The sequence below is a fragment of the Tyto alba genome, unplaced genomic scaffold, assembly GCF_018691265.1.
Source record: "Tyto alba isolate M040663 unplaced genomic scaffold, T.alba_DEE_v4.0 Super-Scaffold_17, whole genome shotgun sequence".
NCBI lineage: Eukaryota > Metazoa > Chordata > Aves > Strigiformes > Tytonidae > Tyto > Tyto alba.
In genome coordinates, this window is record NW_024881279.1 from 4,577,713 (window position 1) to 4,603,573 (window position 25,861).

Genomic DNA, 25,861 nt, shown 5'->3' on the forward strand with positions numbered 1-25,861 from the left:
AGGTTATAGTTCCCCAGCTACCACAACCGTTTGTGCACTTACAGTCTAAGTAAATACAAGTAGAAAGGAACAAAAACTTTTGAATAATGTGGACGATCACTGAAAATAAAATTTTATGGAAACGCACTGCTTTGTGCATCTCAGGTAGCAGCTGAGACATCGGCCCGGTGGGAGCAGGGCGTGCAGATGGGGCAGAGATGCAGGAAGAGAAATTCAAGGGGTGCTGAATGGGCACCCACAGCCTGCTCAGCTCTGTTCACTTTGTGGTAGCACCTCGTTTACCAGCTTTAAATCATGGGGCTGGGCACCGCAGGCTCCACAGCCCCGGGCACATCATGCTGAGCCCGGGCACATGCAGCAGTTTGGGGGGAGGATTTGCCAAATTGCGGGCTGCCGCCTCTGTTCTGAGGGTTTAAAACTAGTGCGGGGCGTCTGCCTGAGCCACGCTCATGGGAGCGTAATAATAACAGGAAATAATTTTTAAAAAGGCAAAATAGGAAAGCGTAAGCTGCTTTGTTTGAGTTGTAGTACAAACCTCAGTCTCGCAGGCTGTTCAGGTCCGATTTCAGACTCTCCGTGGGGCTGCATCCCAAGCAGCAGCCCCGTAAGCAGTACTCGCAGGGTGCCAGTCACCGAGTTTCTGTCTGTCCCTCAGGGATGCCGATCCCACCCTGACCCAACAAAACACACTACATTCAAAGTATTAAAAGGCAATTTGAGCAAACTCAGACAACAGCACCGCTTGTTCTGTGAGCACGTGAGCTCAACCCAGCTCTTTGGTGAGCCTGTTTCCTAACCAAGGTTGCTGTTTGGGGGGAAAAAAAAAATCTCAGATTGAAAAAAAAAAAAAAAATTCCCCCCAAACCAGGCATTGGCTGCTGAGCGGAGCAACTGAGCCACGCAGCAAGTAGTGGTGGTTTTCAGCAATAAAAATTAACTAGTGCAGAGGGCCCTGAAGCACTCTGAGGGTTGGGATCGCGTGTTCCCGTAGCCCAAAGAGATTTCCTTGTGTATAAGGGAGAAAAGAGAAGCTTCAGCCTTGATCTTCCCAGGTTTTGGCTGTAGTGAGGTACATGGCCGCAGCACTAGATGCCAAACTTATCCCCGAGGTGTGAGCAGAGATAAAAACTGAATTTGGTTTTTAAAGAGAGCTGGCTTGACTCCACATCTGAAATCGTGGCTCTTTCTGGAGGGGGCTGCAGTGGACCGGCCACGCTGGCATGGCCGGGGCTCCCGGCGCCCCCCCGGCTCCCCAGGGGGAAGCGGCAGCAGCTCTGGGGCTGGCCCGAGGGACAAAGCTGCTTCACAGCTGGTGCTGGTAGGGCCAGCACTTGGGAAGCCTCTGGGCTACAATATGTCACATTTAAAGGTTACTCTTAAAAGAAAATTCATTTCCTCTTCGCTATATTAATCACTTCAGCAGCGTGGTGTTAAACAAGGTTGCATAGGTGTAGCGGTGCCCCAGAAGCACGGGATACACTCCGGGTCTTTTCTAGTGGCTTTCTTGACTGTTTTGATCTTACATGCCTAACGAGCTCATTAGAGACCTGAAACAAAGCACACCTAAGTCTTCAGATGTCCATTCATCCACTCGAGGGCTCTGCCCTTTGATCTAAGGCTCCATCACTTCCCTTGCAGCCGCTTGCTTTCCCCTGGGAGCCGCACAGCGAGCACCCAGACAGCCCACTCTGACCAGAGCCCTCCTTCCAGAAAGCCCAAACTCCACTGAGGGCAAGAAAACACCCTCAAACAGACCAAAACACACCAAACCCCTCACCTCCAAAAAAAAAAAAAAAAAAAAAAAAAAAAGAAGGAAGGGAAAACAGAGGGCAGAGATGATGCAGAAAAAGCAGAGGTTGCAGAAGCCCCCAGCCCGTGTTTCCCTGCAGCAGCACAGACATCCCTGCCTCCTTGCAAGCACAGCCCAGGAGCTCAGCATCCATATGCAGCTTTGCAGGATCAGTGCTGGATGCTGCCGCCCTCCGGAGCCGCCCTTAGAGAAACTGGGGCAGCCCCCTTGGTGGTGGGCACACCTGGAGGGCAGCAGCATCGCTGAGAGCAAGGCACCATCTTCCTCCAAGACCCAAGCACAGCTTCCGTGGAAATCTCAATCCCGTAGCATCCTTCATCTTGGCAAGGGCTGGTTCCTTGCTCCAGAAGTTGGAGCGGATGGTGGGCTCCAAAAGTGAACGTTGGCTCTCCCGGCACCGACAAGCAGCTGCTTCAGGTCTTGTGGTTGTTGCAGGAGATGCTTTTCTCTCCAGAGCTTGAGCGGGGAGGAGGAATGTAGGTCACTTCTGCAGCACGTGATGCCGATAGCGGGCAGGAAATACAGTTGCTCCCACACAGAAGAAAAACCTTACCGCAGCTCGGAGCTTTCCACCTTCACTCAAACCACAAGAAGTCATATAAAAAGTGGCAGGTCAAAGGCAGCCCTGCGAACAGCCTGCTCCATGCAGGCCAGATTTGTTCCTGCACCGCTGCGCCCTCATTAATAAGCTCATTAGGAGATGAGGGGAGTTGCTGCGTACTGTGAATCAAGAGAGGCAGTTTGGGGATAAAATTGAGTTTTCTTGTTAGTGGGGGAAGAAAACAGAAGAATGAGAGATGGGCCCAGAGCTGCAAATGCACTGAAATAGATAAGTATTATTTTAAATACATTTCTATGGATTTCCTAAAACTTTCTTTTCCCTTTGAAATCAGGGATGCTCCTGCTGGTAACATGTTACGGAGCAATTTCTGTTCAGGCATAAGGCACCACATTAAAGCGTGAATTGGAAATAGGGAAGGTGCTAAAATGGGCCACGAGCTTTTTAGAAACATAAAGAGGGAGGAGGAACCAGAATATGCCAGGAGGATCAGCTGTTGATCATACTGCCTTATTGCATGTGGTAAAACTTACTTAAATTACCTCTTAATTAATTAATTAAAGCAATAATGGATAGGATTCCCAGGTGAGATGCATCAGGGTGGGCTGAGGAGCACTGGTAGGGGTTGGCAGAGGTGCTGAGCAGTGCAGGCACAGGGTTTATTATAGCTGGTTTTCACCCACTGATATTTTCTCTCGTGCCTTCTTGTGCAGACTGCGGTTGTAACTCAGGGTCTCGGCTGCGTTTGTGGCGTGGTCGTGAACTCAGAAAGCAGAGCTGGGGAGCAGCGTGTTGGGAAGAAGATGCAGCAGAGGCGGGGGGTGGTGGTGGGGACGCGGCCACCGTCTCCTCTGAGTTTCTGTTGCTGTTTCTGTGTACGCACAGATCTCGTGGAGAGAGGTTTGGGGATGAGTCAGAATGCCCATGGTGCTGGATCCAGGGGTGCTGGAAATGAGGGGTTATTCCTGAGAAAAAGATGCATGCCCAGAGCAAATTTTTGCCATGTGAAAGGCAGCTGTCAGCATGTGTGGAAACACAAATCTGGGTGGCTGCTCAGAGAGTTCCTCCTGGGTTTTTTCTCGGGAGCGTTGGACTGGGTGGGTGGGGAAGGGCAAGTAGATAAACCTGAGCAGGTCCAGGTCCCCTTGCAGTGATTTCTAGTTCATCTCTCCCCGCTGTTAGAGGATGTGGCCACCCACCCGGGCAGCAGCTCCCTTCCCCAGCAGCCTGATCCAGCCCCAAAACCCTGCACAGCACCCTCGGTCTCCTGGGAGCACAGAGTAACGGCCTTCCCTTTGCTTCCCTAGGGGAAAAAGAAGAGACGAACACGGGAAAAGCAGCAAGATTCCAACTCAGGTAAATGAATGCGGCTCGGTGGCTGTCCCTTTGTTTCTGCTCAGAGGGGATAATCCAAAGGAGTTGTCACGTTTTACTATGTTTTTTTTTATTCTCTTGACCTTAACTAAACTACACATTTAATTTTTTTTTAAGATGGGTTAAATTAATATTTCTGTGACTTTTTCGTAGACATGTTTGAATTAGAACATGGGTAGTGTGTGAAAACTGAAAAAAATAGATTTTTGGCAAGTGCATTACTTCATATAGACTATCACTAAGCTCAGTCTTTTCAAAACATCCAGGGTGAATGTCCTCATCAGCCCTACAGGTATCATTAATTAAAGAAAACTCCTCTCAAATGGATCAGTATTGCATGTGGTACTAAATGCTGTGTCAGGATTGAAGATCACCCACAGGACCACCCCAAATTTGGTTTTCATTTCAAAGTAACCTAGAGTTCGAGCAAAGTCATTCTAAAAACCAGTACCAGTTGCCTCCCTGCACCACACTTCATTAGAAAAGGCCCTTTTCATGTATTTCAGCTGGTGACATGCACATTCCCATCATCTGAGGCTACTCCTGTGCTGTTTTCTGAAGTATTTCTGCTGTATCAGGAATAAATATCTGTACCACTAAATATTCATTATAAAACATCAACAGACTGTCCTTGCCTGCTATGGCACTACGTATACATGAAGTTAGCCTGTTTTTTCCAGTATGTCCATTCTGTTATTGCCTGTAGATTTGCAAAGAGCTTTTCCCACTCTCCAGCCTACTCGTTCATTACTGCTCGTTGCTCTTATTTACTTTCAGATGAAATTAAGGCAGCCAGATGATAGGTTATTGGCCTTCTAAGCAAAACTGTAGTTCTCTCTCCCTCTAGAATTGCTCCCTTGGGAGGGTGCCAGGTCAGCCTGGTGCTCTCCTGGGCTCGCACACCCACACAAAGACCTGTCACGCCTGAGCTGGGGACCCCAAGATGCAGAGCTGGCTGCCTCTGGGCAGCCCAGTTGTTGGTCAGGACACGGGAGTCCAGCTCTGGTGTTACTGCTGTGGATTGCACAGCCGTGCGACCAGAATCCCGCAGCCTGCCTTAATTCCTAAAATTCAGATTATCTCATTAATTTCATGAATCGCTGTTGGATGACCTCTTTGAATTGGCCAGAAAAAGCAATTCCTTGACTGTGTCCCAGTAATATCTTCAGTTTAGTTAATGCTGTTGATCTCATTCAGTGCTTAGACGGATAAGGGGAATACAAGCTGTTAGGCTTATATGTAGTACACATATATATGTCTTGTCTGTGTGATACAAAAATGATAATTTCACCTGTTCTGGCTTGAAAACCAACTGCTGGTCATACGCAACAGGAGACACTGGTGGTGGCTGAAAGAGGGAACGTGAATCCAGCATAGAAATGCGCTGTTCAAATTCCATTTACAGCACGAGAGAAAAACCACAATGTGCCTAAAAGCAAATAGGGCTTCCCCTTCATGAGTCCTGTAATTATACAGTAAAACTGCAACATTTTAGGGAAGTCCACTGGGAATAGCTTTTCCATTAAAACTGGACGGGGAATGGTGGGGGGCAGAGTAGAATAACCTGGGTCTGGGTCTCCTTGGTGCTAACTCTGCTTTCAGCCTGCTTCTGCAACGTTTCCTCCTCTTCTTTTCCATGCGCAGTCCGAGCTCACTGGCAGCCCCGTTTAGTCGCTGCTGGAAAGGCAGGGAGCAGGTAAGGATGCAGACACAGGAGGCAGGCGGCGCCTCTGGGATTTGGCAGCTTTTCCAAACTTAAGAAATTCAAAGAGCTTCCCTGTAATTGCCCATACTTCCCAGAGCTGAGGCCATTTCCCAAACCTCCTTCTCCAGCTGCCAGCAGTGATCACTGATATTTGCCTAACGATCACTTTTTTCCAGGAAAGGTGGTGCCGGCACTGTTCTGTTGCAAAGAAAAAAAAAAAAAAAAAGAAAAAAAATTGGATTGTAGTCTGTTAGTCATGTGTTAAAGTGGCTAAAATGATGTTGCCTCTTTTCTTCCTCCTGCTCCTTCTCCTCTTTGTGCCTCTGCCTTGCCCATTCTCCGCCACGCATGCTTCTGTGTTCAGATCCTGCCTCTCCTAAGAAATGCAGAGCTCGCTTTGGCCTCAACCAACAAACGGACTGGTGCGGCCCATGCAGGTGTGTATCAGCATCTCCTCGCTGCTGGGGTGCTCCTGGGCAAGCGGGTTCGGCTCCATGCGTCCTCCTGCAGCCGTCCCAGCGCCAGAGGGGGCTGCTCCGGCCAGGCGGGGATGGGGTTTTGCTCTGGGCATCGGCAGGAGATGTTGTCTGAGCTGCAAAGGGTCAGGCTGCACCCCGGGTTTCTTACCCCACCTCCTGGGGCAGTGTAGGTGGAACGCTGTACCTCGGCTGGTGGGCTTCCCTGGTGTTAAAAGCTTATTTCCAGGGTGGAGACCTCTGTGACCCTGTTGTGGGGCTTTTTTCCCCTGTTAGAGATTTCGTATCTCTAGGGTCAGCAGTGAGTAGTTAATGGGTTTCTTTTTCTTATTTATACCGGGGCTAACCATATATTTCAAGATCCATCTCTTCTTGACCCTGAAATCTGGCAGTACCCACCACGGGTGGGGTGGGACAGCCTCAAGCAGCGAGACAGTTTGCAAGCGCCCTGTGCCTTGAGCTGCTAGGGAGTGAATGTGGCCGGGCAGTAGTAGAGCTTAGTGCACGGAGCAAGGGCTACGCAGTTCAAGGGGGCTGCAAATGCAGCCAGGCAGAAAAAGCTCCTGGGGGGCTTCTGGATCTGGGCAGCGAAGCACAGAGAGGCTCCAGCCTGGACAGAGGGCTACAATTCATAGCACATTTTTACACCGATGCCTTGACTCTAGCAAAAGCTGGAAGTAAAGTCTTGCTTAATGTGCTTACTGCGGCTTAAAGTGACTAAAACCACTTAAGCTACCCAAAGGTGAACCCCGAGGCGCAGCCCTGCAGTGTCCCCACGGTGCGTGGCCGCTGACCTCGCTGGCACCCCGAGCTCAGGTCCCTGTGGCTGAGCCCAAGGCGAGCTCCCCTCCCCGAGCCACATCCTGCACCTCGGGGTGCTGTGCAGGCCTCCCTGCTCGCCTGTTAGACACTGGGTGATGGCATCAAGCACCGTTTGTGGTTTTGTTTTTGTTTTTTTAACTGATCAAGAATCTGGACAGAGCCCCCTTAACAGCTCATTAATACTCTACCTTGAGTGTCCAGAGAGGGTTTTTTGAGACCCCGTCCCTCGCACAGCAATGCCACCGAGCTGAGCCCCGTACTGCAGCGCAGGGCACGGCTGCAGCTCTGCGGGCAGTTCCTCCAACTTCGCTCTGCCTTCGTTTGAACTCTCTTAATTCAGCTTCTCCTCTGCACCGCTTCCAAATTAACACAGGCTGCTGAAGCGCTCGGAGACCTTAGCATGCTTTTATTTTTTAACCTCTGCCTCTCGAACCCTGGTTAGTCCCAGCTGTTCTGCAATTCCTGGTACTAACGTGCTGCTGCTGGCTCAAGGGCTCTTGTCATCCGTGCTCTGGTCACCTGTGGTGAGCAACTTCCACCAAAGGATTTCCACTCCACAGGAGAGGTTAACTGGTTAAAATTGGGTGTTCCTGCTCTTGAGCTTTCACCCTCCTCCCCTTCACCTCCAGCAAACCCCTCAAGGGTGCTGTAGTTCCTAAAGGGAGAGGGATAAATCCCTTTTAGCTGTGTAATAGCCACCTCAACCACAGCCCGCTAACCGGTCCATTATCAGCAATCTGTAGTATCAGATCTGCTTTTTTTCCCCCACTCCCGTTATTTTAAATCAGCAAATCGATGGATCGATTTGTACCATAAAATACCAAGTTGGAAGGGACCTCAAGGAGCAGCTGGTCCAACCTTTCTTGGCAAAAGCCCGGTCTAGACGAGGTGGACCAATGCCCTGTCCAGCTGAATCTTAAACTGGGCACTGAAACGCCCCGTCCTGCAGCTACTGCTGCGATGTCTGTGGGAAACACGGCTGCTCCTCGGGCTTGGCTGCTCTGGGAAATTACAACCCATGTAAAATAACCTCCCAGTTAAATATTCAGTTCAGCAGGGCTGTCGTGTTTCATATCGCATTAATTGGGTCACCACGGCTAACGATGACACTGACAGCAGTAATAGCAATTCTCTTGTTCACATCCAGTGCAAAGGCATGTTTAATACTGGACTAGTTAATACATATTCTAACACTGTCTAGTTTTTCATTAGTAAGATCAAAGAAAGGTGTGTGCCCACATTAGCAAGTTCTCCATTTGATCTGTTTTCCTCAAATGAGGCAGCCAAGGCAGGGAGCTGGGCGGGGGGAAGATGTCTTTTTAGCTGTTTTAGCTATAAAGTCATTAATACCATCTCCAGCAGAGGAATTGTTCCCTCGCTACTCTTAAGGTGACATCTTGAGAGCTCTTTTGTTTAAAACTATACTGACATGCTCGAGGACCCGTAGCAGGTGACATGAGGCATCTGTCACACGATGAGAAGGAAAACCAGCTCAACAGAGAGTACGTAAAACCACGAGACAGTGCAAGGGACTGACTCCGGGTGGGCAGGAGAAGTTAATCTGGGCGCGTGAGATGACAACAGGAACTTGGGCTAAATAGTCCTGGTTTTGAGACTGAACAGCAGGATTGTCGCGGGACGTGGAGAAATGATGCCCAAATCCACTTACAGCAAGGATGATGTACGAGTCGGATTTCTGAGACCCCCGGATCATGACATACAAACAAGTGGGGGGCCTGAATATCTTCTCGGGGCGACGAGGGGAGGCTGGTCCTGCTCCCCAGGCGCTGCTGTCTCAGGCCCTTCCCGCACCCAGCGGGCTTCTTGCTAGAAAAGCGAGACTAGGGGAGGAGAGCTGCCACCGATGGGGTACTTTTCTACAAAAACCCCTTTTTGTGAGTAAATCTTTCCCCAGTCGATGAGCTCTAGTTGTTGCACTCCACAGAAAGGGAGCAGGGAACTGAGTCTTTCGCGGTTTCAGGTCCTCCTCCTGCTTAATCTTTCTCTCCGGCGTCCATCCACGTTGCGTTTTGTACTCTGGGAGAGCAGAGCAAACAGAAAGTCAGTCCGGCGTCCGCGCTGGTTGTTCCTTCGCTTAGTTAGCCGGCCGCAAGGTGATCTACCCTCGGAAGACCAACAAGTCTTCTGAAGGGCTCGGGACTAGTCTCGCAGCAAAGCGGGACCTTCGGGCCGTGTCTTCCCTCAGCCACGTTCTCCCTGAATCTCCGCTGGGCACTGGGAGCTCAGCCGTGGCGCCGCGGCCTCCTCGGCGCGGTGGGAATGACGCCGGAGTCTTGTGAGATGCCAAGATGGCAGCGGCCAGAGGCGTTTTCTGCAGAAAAAAAGGGCCGGGGCGATGATGCGGCGCCCACGTCCGGGGCCAGGCGAGGAAAGGGGGCTCTTAAGGCTGAAAGTTTTTCGGGTGGGCTGAGGGGAAAAGCCGCACAGGGCGCGCGGGGCCTGCTGTGAGGCGGCGGCCCCGGCTCCTCGGCCCCGGGGCACTGCGCATGCACACGCGTGTCCTGTGGGTGCTGTGTGCGCTTTGCGTGTGCTTTGCGTGGGCACTTCGCGTGGGCACCGCGTGGGCTTCCGCGCTGGGGGGGCCGTTTTAGCCTTGAAGGAGTGTGTTCACCCCACGGCCCACCCGGGGGGAGGAGCCGGGCTGGGGGCTGCTGCAAAATGGCCTCCCGGTTTGGGATGGGGTTGGGGTGGTTTGATCTTTGTTTTGCTTTTTATGATTGTCTTCACTTTTATTATTTACTATTTTTTCATTACTCTTGTGACTTTTATTACTGGGGATTTTATTGATTTTTTTACTGTTTTTTTGGTTTGATTTTTATTATTTTGGGGTTTATTGGTTGGATTTTATAATTATTTTGATTTTAGTGTTTTTATTTTTATTAGCATTTTCTTTTTTTTTATTGTTTTGATTTTAACTGTTGTTTTTATTTTATTCTTTTGATTTTTACAATTGTTTTTATTTTTAGTTATTTTTATTATTGTTTGGATTTTATCATTATTTTTATTTTATTACTTCTATTTTTATTACCATTTCCATTTTTATTGTTTTGATTTTTATTATTTATTTTTATCATCTTATTGGTTTTTTACTATTGCTTTGATTTTTAAATCATATTATTGTTTGAATTTTGTCATTATTTTGATTTTATTGTTATTTTTATTACCTTTTCCATTTTTATTATTTTTATTTTTGTCTTGATTTTCATCTTGATTTCTTGTTTTGATTTTTTTTTTATTGCTTGGATTTTATCGTGATTTTGCTTTTATTGTTTTTATTTTTATTACAATTTCCATTTTTATCATTGCTTTGATTTTCATTATTGTTTTACTTTTTATTACTTCTTTTTATTATAATTACTATTTCCATTCGTGTTTTTACGACCGCCCTTTCTCCTCGCTTTGCGGCCGAACCCTTTCCGCTCTCATTCCGCTCACAGAGCCGCGCGCCCTTCCCGCAGCAGCCCCGGCTGCGCGGCCGCGGATCGCGCAGCTCCAGCGCCGTTTGTGCGCGGCCGCGCAGACACCGCCCCCCCCCCCCCCCCCAAAGCGCTCTCGCCGCGGGGCCGCCGTTACGGCGCCGCCTGGCGGCCGCAGCGAAACCACAACCCCCGGTCGCGGGGGGAGCGGGGAGCAGGGAAGGGGGGGGGGGGCCCGGCCGCGGCGGGGGGGGAGGGGGAGGAGGCGGCCAAAGCAAGGCCCGCGGTGAAGCGGGGGGGGGGGGGGGGGGGGGGGGCACCGCCAAACCCCAGCTGGCTGCGTGCCCCGGCCTGCGCCCAGCGCTGGTTTGCATCTGGCGTGGTGACCGTGAACTCACCCTTTATTCACAGAGAACTCTCTTCACTCTTCTTAGGAGGAAAAAGAAGTGCATTCGGTACTTACAAGGAGAAGGACGCTGTGCCAGCCCAGTTTCTTCCGATGGAAGTGCTATAGACTCCCCTCCCTCTCCTCTGGACGCACTCCAATGCATCTCCTCTGCTTTTCCTTCAGACAAGCTTGCAGCCCCCGCTGACTCCGCACACAGAGAACAGCCCGACCCCTTCCCCGCCTCCGCTCACCTCCAACCCGCCACCTGCTCCTCCAGACTGACCACCAGGTGCTCTTCCGCGCCCACGGAGTCCCCAGCCTACAGCGTGGCCTCCTCGGGGACATAGTCCCACCCGCCCTGGCCAGGACACCGGGCACGTCGCGCTCTCCCGCCCGGCTTCGCTGCCCAGTGCGAAGGACCAGAGGCCCAGCCAAACCGCCCCATCTCGCTGTAAAACGCGCAAAGTTAGGCAACAGGATGACTTAAGGATGCTGGAAAACTCATTTCGGGGTGGTTTTTATTTTTTTTGGCGGTGGGGGGTGTTAAAGATAGAAAAGTGATTTCAAAAAAAAAAAAAAAAAAAAGAAAAAAAGGTATAAAATAAGTACTTGCCAAAATTTAAAGTGCTGATGAGTAAACAAGCCTTTTGTCCCTGCCCTGTGCTGCTTTTTTTGTTTGGGGTTTTTTCATTTGGTTTTGTTTTTTTTTTTTTTTTCTTTTTTCACTCCATTATCTTCCAGAATGGCAGAAAGCAGCCAAACTCCCCAGCTTGCTGCAGTAGATGGTAGGTGCTATCAGTCTAACACCAGCTTCCACTCCCTGCCTTCCGAGCTGCTTCCAAGTGTAGTCACTCACTCAGATCTCTCGTAGCCGTTATTACCATGGAGCTGGAAAAGCTGGAATAGGAGCATTTTTTCAAAAGCCCACATGTCTGAAAACCAAACGTAGCAATGCTAGCTTTCTGACCTGGCCGGATAATAGCCAAATATTTAAACCAACGAGGTGAATTTTTTTAAAACTTCCTGTTTGACAACAGGAAGGTCTTGTTTACAGGTGACAGGTCTCTGCGCTCAGCGTGGCAGAGGCGGCGAAAGGAGCTCGGCCCGGCCGCTGGAGGGGCCGACGGTCAATTCTCGCCTGGGTGCCGGGTCTCCCTCGCTGCTAGGAGCTGCCCGCTGCGGGACGTGGGCGGCCAGAAATCTCGAAAGGCCTCAAAAATCAGTTTGCTGCTCCGGCCTTGACCTAACCCTGCGGCGGGGAGGGCGGGCGAGGGGCAGGCTGGCCCGTGGGCAAGGACGGCGCTGGCCCAGCGAGCCGCCCGCGGCCGAGCGGAGCTGGGGGACAGAGGTGCCAGCAGCCTGGCAGCAGGACGGCACGCTACCCCGCTACGCACCCTCGGCGAGATCAGAGCCCTTTTTCTCATGATTTGGTGTGTAAAAGTTTAAAAAACCTTATTCTAGCTTTTTCTAAAAGGTCCTCCCTCCACTCCCACGATGATGCCAAACGTTAACAGCTTCTCTCCAGCTTGAAAATGTTTACCGGCTTCTGGTATTTTATTTATACTTGGAGTCTGGTAAAACAAAAACCACTGTGGACAGGATGTGTTCTCCCTGAACCAATGTACGTCCCAAATTAATCCAAGTTCTTGATTTACTTCAGGCTTACAAACTTCTCTCAGAGACCACAATCTAGTCCAGTGCAGATTTTTTTTCCGCCTTGAAAGAAACATATTCTAGACTGCTGAAGAGAAAAACACCACCATGCAGAGGGAGGGGCGGGACTATTTTTTTCTACTTTACAGAATAGGTTTTAGAGTACTGAATACAAATTATGTAGTAATATTATTGTAGAACTGCAAGAAATTTAAGATGACCTTTATAATGTACAAAATATTTTTATATTTTTTTTCTTAACGCAAAAACACAAACCCTAATTTTTTACATTGGACTAAACATAACTTTTTAAACAAGTTTATGCCTCAAAGGTTGAAAATTAAAAAAAAAAAAATGCTAGTGCGTAGAGCAGCTTTGGGTTTATTCCCTTTATTTAGGTACTTTTGCTTACAGTAGTGTAGAGTTTTTAATTCCAGCTTGAGTTTAGAAGATCTAAACCTATTGCTTTATTCTCTTCCTGTGTAAATGTAACTTCAGAAGCACTGAATGAAAGCTACGTGCACAAAGCTGAAAAGTTTGAAAAGAGTCATTTTAAAGTTTGAATCATTTTAACCCTTAGAGAAGTAGCATTACCTGAACCGACTGCCAACTGTACACTTAGTCCTGTACTTTTTGCACTCAGAGGGTTAATTACAGCACTAGATCAATATGCAATCTGCTAATTTTTAAATTATTTTAGCAAGCTTAGACAACAGCATGCTCCAGTGCTAAAGAGAGAAACTCAGCAGACTCTTCCCAGATCTGACATAGTCTGTTTTTTAAAAAAAAAAAAAAAAAAATTGCCAAAAAAAAAAGTAACATCTCAACTCACCACTTGTCACCCTGAGACCCTCTGGTGTAAGGTGCTGTAGAAGTGTCAGCTACTGTAAACACCACGGATGACAAATCAGCCAGAGCAGCCCAGCGTAACTCAACACTGGGCGTAAAGCTGGTGTAACTAAACACCTGCTTGGTAGTTTGTGGTTGGATGAAAGACATAACTCAGCAGCAAAGCAAAGGCAGGTATAAAAGAAAAAGCAGATGTGTCCAAATAACACCAGGGGAAACTGAGGGGAAAGTCCTGAACAGTTGTTACGCTGTGTACCCTGACCAAGGACCAGACAGTACCAGTGTACGCAGCCCCGCTGTCAGAGTCCACCAGGATTTTCACCCATTTCTCTGCAGGTTCCACCGGCCCCTGCACAGCCTTGCGGCCCGGCAAAAGGCCCATCTGTATTGCAGCCTCCTCGTTATTTTTATTCCATCCCATTCCTGCCAACTCTCCCTCGGTCACACCTCCTGCACGGAAGCGTTTCCCCAGCCGCGTTACAGCCCTGTTCTGCCCCAGCCTTGCTCTGGCCCTCTGCTCCGCTCCCCAGGGGCAGGTTTATAGCCAGAGCCCACCCTGGGCTTTCGGCTCCCGCAGTATAAACTCACAACATCCACATGGCATGCTGTAACATGGTCAGTTTATACCGGTGTAACTGCAAAAACTGAGGTTTTTTTCCCAAAACACAGAAGATAAGAGACCTTTAAGCCATCCCTTTCCGAGACAAAACAGTGAGCATGACCAACTGTTGTTACATGCCCCACGGCTGATAACCAATGCCAAAACAAAGTTACTTTTATTAATACCAAAAAAGTGTCTTTAGAAATGCTATATGAAGTGTTACTATTTTGTGTTAATACTCTTTTTTTAATAGAAGGAAAACATCGCCCTGAAGTTTTTATCACAACAAGAATTTTTTTTTTAGTTTTTTTACAGCAGTTTCAACTCTTCCTGAAATACGTATTTGAATTCCTGAAATCACTTTGAATGTAGAAGTCATGGAAGTACCACTTCATTAAATCAAGTAAAACCACTGTATGTATGTAGCAGGGATAAATGTTTTGCAGCTGTACTTTCATTTGTCCAATGACTATCCACCATTTGTTGTAATTTTTTTACTTCACTGAGTTTGTATTTTTTGGCTTTTATGTTCAAAATATGTTTATAGCTTTATAAATAAAGTAATTGCCAGACTGGCTATTCAAAATAGGCCACTGGAAGTTATAATCCTACCAAACTCTCAAATAACTCTTTCTTAGAATTCAAGAGGATTCCTGCTTGCTTTTTTTTTTTCCCCTCCAGCATTTGTACATACATAGTTTTTAGAATAACTGCCCATAGTCTTCAAGGGGTAAAACAAATAGTAAACCAAGACTAAGAAATAACAGCTTCTACAATCCCTACTGACACCTTGCCTTCCCCCTCTCTACCCCCCACATTTAATCCTTTTGGCAAAGAGCAGCTACCCCTGACCCTGCCACTACTTTGGGAAAAAGAAAAAAAAAAAAAAGTTAAGGCAGCACTATACAAGTTAAACAGCAGGATAAAGTTTAACAGTGGGAAATCGGGCAGTCTCTCCCCCTTTCAAGAATTCCAAACCACGCAGCTGGTGTCTGTGACAGCAGCAGGCAACTCTCCAGTTCAGCTAAAGGGAATCCACACGCCACCGCACAGCACCCCCGAGCTGCCTCAGCACCTTCCTAAAGAGCAGCCTTCAGAGCCTGGCACTAACGTTACTGGAGGGGCTAAGACAAGTGAGAGGGTGCACCTCCAGAGATTAAAACAAGATGTGTTCTCATACCGATGTGCATGTCAGGCAGCTACAGAATTTGAATCTGGGTAAAGTCTGAGACAGGGGCATTTCAATTACAGAAAGTTGTACGGAATCCTGACTACCAGGCCTACAAAGAATATGAAACTCTGGCAAAGCTATGTAACCCTCTGGGCACCCAGATTAGCCCTTTCTCTCCTGCCTGCTGCTCTGCTCTACCTCCCCCGCAGCAGCAGCCAGCTGGCATGACCCTGCAGCTTCAGCAGAAGCTCCACCACCAAGGGTTGTATTTGACCACTAAGGGTTGTGTTTGAAGCAAACTGGTCTGATAATTAGCAAGTCTTACCCCAGGGTTCACAGGTGTGTTCTGTGCAGGTACAGCAAACAAAGTAGCAGAGTAATGAAGACAAACTATGTGTCTTTGTTCCTCATCCTACAGCAGTGAGGCAGCGGCTGCTGACAAACACAGATCCTGGTCTGATGACAAACACCTAAAGGAATTTATACAGGCTTCTACCACTGAACACAATTACAGTATGGGCCTCTAGATTAGCAACACAGCACTCCCAAGGATGAAACTAGTATATTCTGCGACACTAACCTCACATGCAGATGGATTTATTTCTTGTAATAATCCAGGATAAGCTGAATATTCAAATCTAGCAACTGAAAAAATTATCATCAGATTTTCTCTAGTAGCACTTTTAAACCGAGATGTATTGTTTGCAATACAGGATGCTGGAAAGGCTTCTTCACATTCAAGTCTAGCACTGGAGTATTTTATTCCCACTGACAATATCATATTTATAATATGCCCACCAGCACAAAGGCAGGCCCAGCCGCCTCATGAATCAGCAGATGAGCAGCAGCCGCATCCAAAGCATGGCTCTGAACACTGCTTCACAGCAAGTTCGGAATGCTTCCAATAACAGTTACATCAAAGCAAGGTTACCTAAAAGCTGGTAAGCCATCAAAAAAAAAAAAAAAAAATAGAAAGAAATCTGGATCGCCTGTTATTTAGCTTCCAACTTACGAGAAGCTGCCCACTACACCTGAACTAGTGCTTTGCATTAGTCATTTAACAAAATCTTTACATGTTTTATTTCAACTAACTACTGCCTCAGTGCTCTTTGTACACTCAGTACTAAGTGACAAAAAGATTGTCTAGTTTCAAATAACTAGAACCATCTACAAACAAAAGTTTAAAAGCCCTTTATTAATTCAGAAGTGAAACACTGATATTTAAAGTGAGATAAGTATGTTTATTAAGGTTCGTTCTACTCTAAGGTTTATACAGAGAATGGAATGCAATACAAGCTAAGAGCACACCTCAAAGATCTACCACACAACCATCCCCTACTCCCTATAAGGGAACTGTAAAAAAAAAAAAAAAAAAAATCAGAAAACCTGTTACTGCTTAACTAGTTGCAAGTGGCTTTATCCAAAGAAGTTAAGCTTGATATTGCATTAGCTTTATATGCAATAATTAAGTCTCTACAAGCTGAAGTATCACATACAGAGGCGTAAGATTTCCTGTGGACACGCAAAACCATGTTTTAAAGAGCTACATCACAAGAGTTGTTTAAAATTGCCTAAAAACCAGCCACTAATGGCATGCACAGGTCAATAATATTAACTTTGGTAATGTCAGTCATTTTTGGTCAAATCTGGATTCCACTTTTAACAGCAACATGTATAAAAACACACCCATCCTGTGCATAAAGCAACACACTTTTCATTTGCTACCAGCTAGAGGCAGGTCTTCAATACATGGTTAAAGTACTCAAATTCAGCTGTCAGGAGCTTGCTTAGTTCTAGATCACATCTTTCACTAGCCTGTAAAGGCAAGACTAACAGGACAAGAAAGTGGTCAAATATTTTTTCCTTTTTTTTTTTTTTTTTTTTTTTTTTTTTTTAAATGTAGGACAAGAACCATCTTGAAAGTTATATAGCTTTAAGTAACATTAATTTTCCCCACAATGTTTTTGGAAGAAATCCAGTAACTTTTTTTTGCTTTATCTAGTTCCCCAAGACATGTTCTAGTTTGTTTTTCTTTCTGAAGCTATCAATACCCTGTAAATACAAGTTCTGTTCTTCTTGAGAAAGAAGACACAGGTGTTTTTATTTACAATGGAGTCAATCCTTAGCATTGTAACTGGACTTGAACAGTTTAAAAGTGTAATGAAAATGATAACCTTAAGTGCTACTTCCCATACAGAATCCACACTTAGTTCAGTTTTATTCACTGCAGAGTAAAGTAAAAAGACATCCAATTACACTAGTAAAAACTCAGAAGATTTAAATTTGTACTCAAAAAACCACTACACATGCAAAGGGAACAATATCCTGCTAACACAACTTCATTTGCTGCTGCATTTGTCTAATATTAACAATTATGAACAGAGCAGTGCAACTAGTATTTGGAACAATCCTTACAGTGTTCGAGTGTCAGGCACAATACTTCACTTCTCTTCACACCACTGGTTCTCTTTACGTACCTGAAAGAGCATTTTAACTATCAATATGTTGCAGTGAACTTCTACAAGTTAGCTGTAAATTCCCAGAAGCATTCGGGATTACGTATTGCAAGAAGGCATGAACTTGGAAGCAGCTTTCCTTTTCCATGCAAGGTTTGTAATTAGAAGGTCAGTCTGCCAAACTGACCTGTTTATTGATATAAACCAAGAAATTTATCTCTCATGCCTAGATTTGAAAAGGATTTTCTTTTTCCCCCCCACCAAGTAAAGCAAATGGACTAGCTTAAGACTTAATTGCTCCTTCCATGACACAGCACCTACAACAAACTAAAGTATACAGTTCACTGCCTCTGTATTTAAAGAAAGCATTTTGCTCTGGTCTTTCCCAATGCTGCCATTTTGCAGTTGGTTTGTTGTTCAAGTACTAAGAGCCATGAGTTCATGACTTAAAAACAAGAATCCAAATGTCTTACCTTTCTAGCCACATGCAACAATAGGTCTTCAGCATTCTTACTATAACTCCAAAACAGCCAATTAAGGCTGCCACAAATAACCCCACATGCCTTCTTACCAGACACACATCTGAGCTAGGAAATCAATATGCTTTGTTTTGACTCTTTCAGGTTAAGGGGTTGCAAGCACTGTAGACACTGGAAGGTCTTCCACTAGTAGCAATCCAATTATGAGGAGTTGCTTCATTAGTTTACATTTATTGTTAACAAGCCAGTTGCCTCACACATTAGATTATGAAGCACCACACGACAATTCAGCACAAAAAGACCCAGCTAAATTATAATTAAACCCAGATCAAGTACCTGTGCTTCTTCCTCCTCGGTGAAGTCATTCTTAATATTGAATGTCTTGCGAATTTCTTCTGGAGTTTTCCCCTTGATCATGTTTGCAACTGTCTTGCATGTGACATCAAGCAAACCTTTGATGTCCAAGTAATTTGCAGCCTGTAAGAGTTTCCAAATTTAAAGTCTCCATATCAATATTCTGCCTCTGTAGATGTATTACCAAAGTTATGCTTTTACTGAAACTGGAGAATACTGTAACTGCAAACAGATCATCTCTACTTTGAGAAGCTTCTAGCTAGAACCTTGAAGTAACAGTAACTGAAACTTGCTTGCTAAACAGAAGGGAAAATAATTTGTACCATGAAAGACACACCCCCCTGCTCCTCCTTTTACAAAGAGCTTTCAGAAGCCTGCAAACATCTAAGATCTTCAGTTCTGAAGTGCTGTTAACTAGCTAAGACAAGTAATGTTGGCTCCCAGTACCATACAAGGTATAAATTTTAAAAGTCAAAGCTAGATTTTAATTTGTATGCAGATCTCTAGAACTCCATTTCTAGTAACAAGCCCTCATCTAAGGCTCAAGAGCCACAAAAATAGAGATGGCTGTAGGGTCCCATATTCAGAAAAGTATATAAATCAATGTGCAAGCGTAGATTAATGCCTAGAATTAGGTTAACGAGCATTCTCACATCAATCATTTCAGCCAATAGTTGCCAGAACCACTTGTCCTCCCCTTACCCCCCACCCCAATGAGTAAGTTATTCAAGAAGCATAAACAAGCACTGAAGAGCATGCTTCACAGGCAGAGCCTTTCCACTTCTCAAACATACTTACCAGGATAAGTTCAAAAAGTGTTCCTTGGTCTACTTTCAGAAACTCTTGATCCCACACAGGGATGTCATCTGTTCTTTTTTCTTTGTTCTCATCATCCTCAGGAGGAGGTGGATCATCCTTGTGATGGGTGCACCACTGAATCACCTAATTATAGTTTTGATATTACAGTTTTATCCAAATGCTTCTCCCATTGGGTCCTGGCTATAACTTAACTTCGTTTTAGAAGAACTGTACCTTTTTCTCTAAATTAACATTAGAATCCTGTATGAACATTCTCCATTATCTAATATTTTCATCTTAGAACAAGTGATCCCGAATCCTTCAAGAATTCCATCTAGTAGCTAGTTAATCACTTACCATCTTCAGAGCCAGCTGCTGGAGTTACATCGTTATTAAACCCTGTCCTTACACACGTAAAACTGTACAAAGGAAGCCTAAACCTCATTTTGCGGCGTTTAATCTGTTTGCAGAAACACAACTCTTATTAAGCAGAATACCACACAGGGGAAGAGTGTACAGCCATAATAGCTACCAGCAGGACATGTTCACCACAGCACAAAGTTCACCTGGCAAAAGTTTGCATGTTCCCAGGCTTGCTTTATTTTATTAAAAAAAAAAAAAAAAAAAAAAAAAAAAAAAAAAACAACAGAAAAACACCATCTCATCACCCAGACAATTAAGAATCTACTGCAAGTAAAATCCTGTTCCATTTTGCCAACTCGAGAGACTTCACAAGTTTGAAGTTATTTATGTGTCTGTTCACTAGGAAATAACTCCTAACCCTGTATTTACCCCAAAACACTCCAGTGATTATTTTGGCACACCACCTTCTCCTTCAGAGCAAAAAGCATCTTAGAAGACAGCAACATGCTTTTTTGCTTTTCTCACTTAACCCAACAACAATCATGATCTATTACTGAATTTAATGCCACTGAGTGCACACAGTCTCTCAAGTACTGTAACCACCAGGCACGGCTACTATCAGACACTGTCTGTCCCTTAATTCTTTCTCCTAACGTTTGAATCTCCAACAGCCACCTCAGTCCACAGAATCAAATTAAAACCAGTGCTTTAATACCATGAAATACTAGTGTGCACAGATGTCCAGCACCACTTCCAACACCTTCGGAAGCCTATTTGGCCTCCAGCTGCTGTTCCAGGTCACCCCTGTAGATGATCTGCCATTATCTGCCTGCCAGCCTCACCCCGGTTCTCAGAGCCCCCAGAAGCCTGTGTTCAAGCACCTCAAATCAGTTAAGCTTGTAGCTAGCACAGGAAAAGTATTTTTATTACAATAGTTCATAATACCCAACTTCAGCATGAATTTCACATTTCAATACTGCCATACAACACTACCACTTTCAGTATCTTACCTTTTTTAAGATAGCTGCATTAACATTTGGAAGAGGGACTGGGTCATCGTCACCTTCATCATCCATTCCCAAATCTGAAAAAGGAAAGATGACTAAGCAATTGGCAGGCAAAACCATTTTCTCTTCTCTGAACTGGGCCGCTTCATCAATTCTCCACTATTTTAACACCAAGGCTGAGTGGATTGGTAGCAAAGGATCTCTAACTGGTGAAGTCAGGAGCTTTCAGAAAGCTTTAATGAGGCTTTGTGGAGGCATTGCTGCATTATACATACAAGGTCATACCAAGCTTGGGCAGAGTAGTTAATAAGGCTACCTCATCAAATGAGAGCATCTACAAACCATTGGTTAAGCAGTCAGGTACTTGTTAGAGCAGAACTCGCTAGTTGAGTGTTCTGGAAATAGGATATGTTGAAGACTCAGACAAATATTTATGTATTTTTACCACTTTCAACATTCAATCCACAAGTTAAACCAAAATGTTCCAACCAAGATCTCCCATTCCATTTATTATTTAATAAATAAATAGAGATCTACTGTGGTAAGTCGAGACAATGTTTCGTGCTCTATAGGAGCAGTAAATATTGTAGCTGTAGAGATGCAAGCCTCAAGCACCTGTACCAATTCTTACCAGCTGAAGAAGTCTGCATGCTAAGACAGCAGCACAAATCATTCCATCAAAAAAGCATTTATAAAGCACGCTTCTGATACTCCTTGCTTTAAAAGCTTGTCAGCAAGCTCAAGACAGATTTGGATAAAGTTTGTCACTCTGATCTCTTCACCATGTCAAGGGGACAAAGTAAAAATTGAGAGAAAAAGGTAATTAAAATTTGGACTTGATACACAGAACATTAGCCATCTTTGATTAGAGAATATGCCTTTTTTTTATTACACAAATGCTAACAGTTGGATGACATCCTAGCTGTCAAAGATTAGCATCTTGCAATTAGCTATGTAATTGAGTAACTACACAGACCTGCATTCATTATGCACAGATGAGCCAACTTGACATCACCAAGGAACTTAAATTAAGAACAGATGACTGTCACACCATTATCACTGATCAAATTTGTGCATGATTAAAATAACATGTACTTCTGTATTTAGGCAAGTCAACTACTGTTATTGTGAGTGGGATATTAATTAGTACTACTTTTTGTTCAGAATAACTAACTTCACAGATGCAGAAACTAAAATACTGTGTTAAAGGGCACTGCATGTGTGACCAATTACTGCAACCTTCGAATGCATACTTTGAACATGGTGGCAGATACTTATGCAAGAAGCATCCAGTCCAAAGTTGATGGTATGGGGAAATAATTCAAGCGATTCCACAATGTTGGTCAATTCTGCTCAACTTGTCCTCACCACCTCCAAAACAGCAATTTCACCTCTAATCAGAAAATTGGTATTTCATTGGTGGTCTCACGATGCTCAACACAAGCCCACCTTTCATCTGCAGCACCCAACACACAAAACATTGTTTCTTAACTGATGCTTAACCAGCTGTACTACAAATGCATTTCATCTGTACTAGGGGACTGGTTCTTACCCAGATTAGCAAGAGGTTAGTTTATGGTGCCTAGCTTACAACACATACCATGTGTAACACTTCCCTTTCATCAACTCCTGCGTGTCACCCAACACCAGCAGTGACACAGCTTCTGCATGAGAAAACTGAGAACTGTGCTCCCTAACATGTTCTAACCAATTGCTACGTTTCCTGCTCATGTTGCAAGTCATGTTCAACAGCATCTTATTAACAGAACAAAAGTGTTCAATGGTTGGAGTACTTCAGTCTTATTTTTATTGTTCTTATGTATAAGGTGTCACAACCAAAGATTTATACCCAAGAACATAATCTTAGCTACATCTATAGAAAGATTGTTTCTTTTTTTTTCCCGAAATTAATTCATGAATACACCCAAAACTGGAAAAAAAACACCAGTAAACAATGGGGATTTGCACTAGTGGGATTAGACAGTTTGCTCTGTACCCTAGCCATCTGGCAGATTTCCCCTCCCCCGCCACGAGTTCTTTTGTTTCAAATTTATGTCAGCAGGAGATCAGAACTAAGTATTTATCCCAAATAATTTAACTGCATCCACAAGCTCACAATATAGGTTTCACTTTAGCTCTTTCTTCACTGCACTGGTTTATGATCTCCAACCCCATTTAAAAGATATTTACATTATGAAACCAGTTTGTATGACTAAATAAACTTAGTTTTTAATATTATTAGATGTTCCATTTGCTTAACTTTTACAAAACTGAAGTATGCTGTAGGCAAGACAGTGGGGTGCTCATATTTTACTAGCCTCCTGTAAGTACCTTTAACAAGAGGACTGAACTAAACTTTTTGCAAGAGCACATCCACCCAAAACAGTTTCAGCTACAACAGCAATTGTTCCAGTTGCTGTGACACAAGACAACAAGCTGCTTCATAGGCCTGGGAATCCTTCATCAGCATAGCACAGCACCAGTTCGCCTCCTTCGGTCACAATTTCTGTTCAAGAGGCTTCCTTGAATACATTACTGTGCATGAGCTAGTGATCCTCAACGCTTCATACTCTTACCTTCCAGCATAGTCTTTATAGTTACAGACTGTTTTGCAATTTCAACATCAACTTCAAAGATTTCTCCATCTGAACTCTGCAGTTTAATTGAAGGCATCTACAAGAGAAGGACAGTTATTTCCACACAATATTCAGCAGATATTATAAGTTTAGCTAACACAAAGATGTACGTTACCTTTACTATTTATATTGTTTCTTACCAACAGCAGGCAGCCCAGTGCCACTTAAAGCATGCTCAGATTATTCACTGCTTGAACCAATAGGCCTGAATTCATTAATCCTCGTGCTTAAGAAACATGGATTGATAGAAGCCTAACAACAGGAGAACTTTTTTCTTCATTTGGAAGCATAAAATACACAAAATTTGTTAGTCAATAGTGCTTATATTGTGTACAGTCCAACACTAAAGCTATCTTTCTCTTGAATTAGCTGTCAACAACACTTCCAAAACACTACTTTTCTTCAAACAATCGCTACTCACTTTGACTACTCAAATGAAGTCAGATCTCAAAAGCAGTTTTCAAATGATAGCCTCTGGAACAGAATCACAAAACTGAGGTTGGAAGGAACCCCTCTAGACAGAGTCTAGTCCAGCCTCCCTTGCTCTGAACAGAGTCAAACAGACCAGGTTACTCAGGATCGAAGGCTTTCCTTCAGGAAAGTGTTCGGTTTTCTGAAGAGACCGGAAAGCAATATACCACTACAAGGAAAGCTTTCAGCACTCAATACTACGATCACTAAGTAAGTTAGATCGGCACTTTGGTGGCATTAGGAAAGACTAAGATGACTATGCATTTTAACAAAGTTTTTCAAACAAACTGTAATAAGGCCTAAAATAAACAGAAGCAGCAGACTTCAGAGATGCCGCTAACAGAAAAATAAAACTCTACAGTAACGCACCTTTCCAGATATTTAACAACTCAAACACAGAAGTAATGCATTTGGTACAGCAGCCAGTAGGTTACAACTTCTGCCTGAAGCTGCACATGAAGTCTGTTTGGGTATCACTGCACTTGAACCAGCTGACTTCAAGGACATGATAAACCTAACTGCCTGGCCACATACACTTTATAAATCAGCTCTCAACAAGCTAGTAGGATGCGTTACAAGTTCTTTTACCACTCAAAATACTCGTTAGCAGACGATCATTGCAAGAGTTTCATTTTTTTTTTCACCTAAAGTTACCTGCTTAAAGATCTCTAAAAGCACGTATTTGTAAATACAGCTTGCAGGGCACTGTAAGAAAATCTCCAGAAGCAAAGAATTAAAGAATTTCAAATTAATTTCAATTACTTTTCAAATGTTCTTCCCCCATCAAACCTAAGAGCTATACCTGCTAGTTCCTTACAATAGTACTGGAACTACCAAAATTGAATTAGCTGGACCACTTTCAGCAACCTTCCTTTATCCCTTTCTGAACACCTCCTGTAGCTCATCAGTATGGCTGAGCCTGACAGCACTGCAACAAACCCAGGCCAGGGGAGGCCAGCCAAAGCACATTATTAAGCAGCTCACACCAGCTTGAAGGCCTCATTGCTTTAATTTCCATTTGGCAGAGTGAGTAGCTAGTTAATGTTTACACAGTACTGTAACCCTATATGACAGTGCTCCTTCTAATTAAGATGGGTGTTCTGGACAGATGCAGTCATGATTGTTCCAAAGATACAAATATATATATATGCTTATCTACAGAAATAAAATTTGGATTAAAACACAGGTCTGAGTTGGTAGCTTGAACAATGTACTGAAAAAATAAAATTATCTAGGCATACATTTCAGATTTAATGCATCTGTTCTTGCAGTGATTGTCTGAAAGCACTCAAGAACAAACCCAGCTTCAGATGCCAGCCTTCCTGTGCTTGTGTCTAGGATTACATAATGCTGCACAAGGGAGCCAGCACAACAGGGATGCTGCCTTAGCAAGTCCAGCCCCTGCTGGAATATTTGCATTGAGATTCATGTATCACCCAAACCCACTTTTATCAAGACCTTTAGGTCATTGCTAAGTGTTTGAATCAGGTAGAATGAAGTTAATCTGCTGCCTTATCACTGAAAATAAATCAGGATTTCATCCCAATTTTGTTATTTTTATACTACAGAGCTCAGTCTCCTGGAAGAAGGAAAAAAAAAAAAAAAGAAACAAGTCATTTTTAGCAAACTGCAATACAGCTCTGGAAACCAACAGGCCTTGGATAGCAACACAACTGGGTGACTAAGCAGAGCAGTCCACAAAGCTCTAATCTACAATAGCAAAACAGGTTGGGATCTAGTCAAAAGACAAACCTGAATTACAACGGTAATTTGCATGTGCGAGCCTGAAACGCAGAGCTCAGTCACCGAAAGCTGCGCTACCGGGCCGCTCCGCGCCTCCCCGAGCTATTCCAGGATGCCCGCTCCTTCCCCCGCTGTTTCTCCGGGTCGTCGGGTGTAAACGCTGCGTTTGTTCCATAAACTCACACCTGAGCCCTTCCGCTTGCGCTGCCGCTCCAGATCTCCCCGGGGGGTGCCCCGGAGCACCCTGACAACCGCCCCGCTGAAGGGGGGAGGGGAGGGCCGGCTTCACCGGTGCTGCGCGGCCCGCGACGAGGGCTGCGCCTCCGCTTTATTTACCAGACACCCCCACTCCTCCCTCCCCCAGCACCCACGGGTGTTTAAGCCCCGCATCGCCCACGAAAGGGCTCGGACCTCGGCCCACCCAAGCCCCCACCCCCCCCAGCGGCCTTCCCAGACCGCGGCCCCTCTGCCCGCGCCAGGCCGGGCCCCGCTTCCCCCAACCGAGCGGGCCCCGCGGACCGGACCTGCCCCCGCCCCGCCGGTACACCGGCAAGCCCCCAGAGCTCACAGGCCTCACCGTGAGGAGGAAAAGGAGGAGGGGGGGGGAGGAGGCGGCGTCCGTCCAGGCGCTGACGGGACCTGGCGGCGGCGGCGCTCGGGGCCCACCTGCGGCGGCGGCTTTATAGGGGCGGGGGAAGGACCCGCCTCC

At 45.2% G+C, this 25,861-nt stretch overlaps 2 protein-coding genes across 9 annotated transcripts in view; one reads left to right on the forward strand and one right to left on the reverse strand.

Annotated features, from left to right (window-relative positions):
* The window catches only part of TCF7 (transcription factor 7), a 78,061-nt gene extending 60,844 nt beyond the window's left edge, over nucleotides 1–17,217 (forward strand). For 4 of the 7 annotated variants that reach the window (XM_042790417.1, XM_042790418.1, XM_042790419.1 and 1 more), the window contains 3 exons: nucleotides 3,677–3,725; nucleotides 5,813–5,885; nucleotides 10,618–17,217. In XM_042790417.1, the coding sequence (XP_042646351.1) occupies nucleotides 3,677–3,725; nucleotides 5,813–5,885; nucleotides 10,618–10,918 (423 nt within the window). In that variant the 3' untranslated portion in view covers nucleotides 10,919–17,217. The remainder of the gene's footprint in view (nucleotides 1–3,676; nucleotides 3,726–5,812; nucleotides 5,886–10,617) is intronic. The other 3 variants (XM_042790422.1, XM_042790421.1, XM_042790423.1) reach the window with 3 other exon arrangements.
* Nucleotides 16,022–25,861, reverse strand: SKP1 (S-phase kinase associated protein 1). Of its 2 annotated transcripts, none has more exons than XM_042790424.1 (6): nucleotides 25,730–25,861; nucleotides 22,879–22,975; nucleotides 20,306–20,379; nucleotides 18,933–19,076; nucleotides 18,117–18,257; nucleotides 16,022–17,322 (listed from the first exon to the last, which is right to left on the reverse strand). In XM_042790424.1, the coding sequence occupies exons 2-6, from the start codon at nucleotides 22,973–22,975 to the stop codon at nucleotides 17,287–17,289; spliced, it is 492 nt and encodes a 163-aa protein (XP_042646358.1). In that variant the 5' UTR covers nucleotides 25,730–25,861; the 3' UTR covers nucleotides 16,022–17,286. The 2 variants fall into 2 exon arrangements, with proteins under 2 accessions (XP_042646358.1, XP_032861891.2); XM_033006000.2 differs by lacking the exon at nucleotides 25,730–25,861 and adding an exon at nucleotides 25,162–25,184.

What these genes read in the sequence shown, in the direction of transcription:
- SKP1 (XM_042790424.1), bottom strand. Translation starts at nt 22,975, where the DNA reads ATGCCTTCAATTAAACTGCAGAGTTCAGATGGAGAAATCTTTGAAGTT. An exon ending in TATAAAGACTATGCTGGAAG is followed by an intron (nt 20,380 to 22,878) that starts GTAAGAGTATGA and finishes TTCCTTTTTCAG; the next exon opens with ATTTGGGAATGGATGATGAA. An exon ending in ATGCAGCTATCTTAAAAAAG is followed by an intron (nt 19,077 to 20,305) that starts GTAAGATACTGA and finishes AACTATAATTAG; the next exon opens with GTGATTCAGTGGTGCACCCA.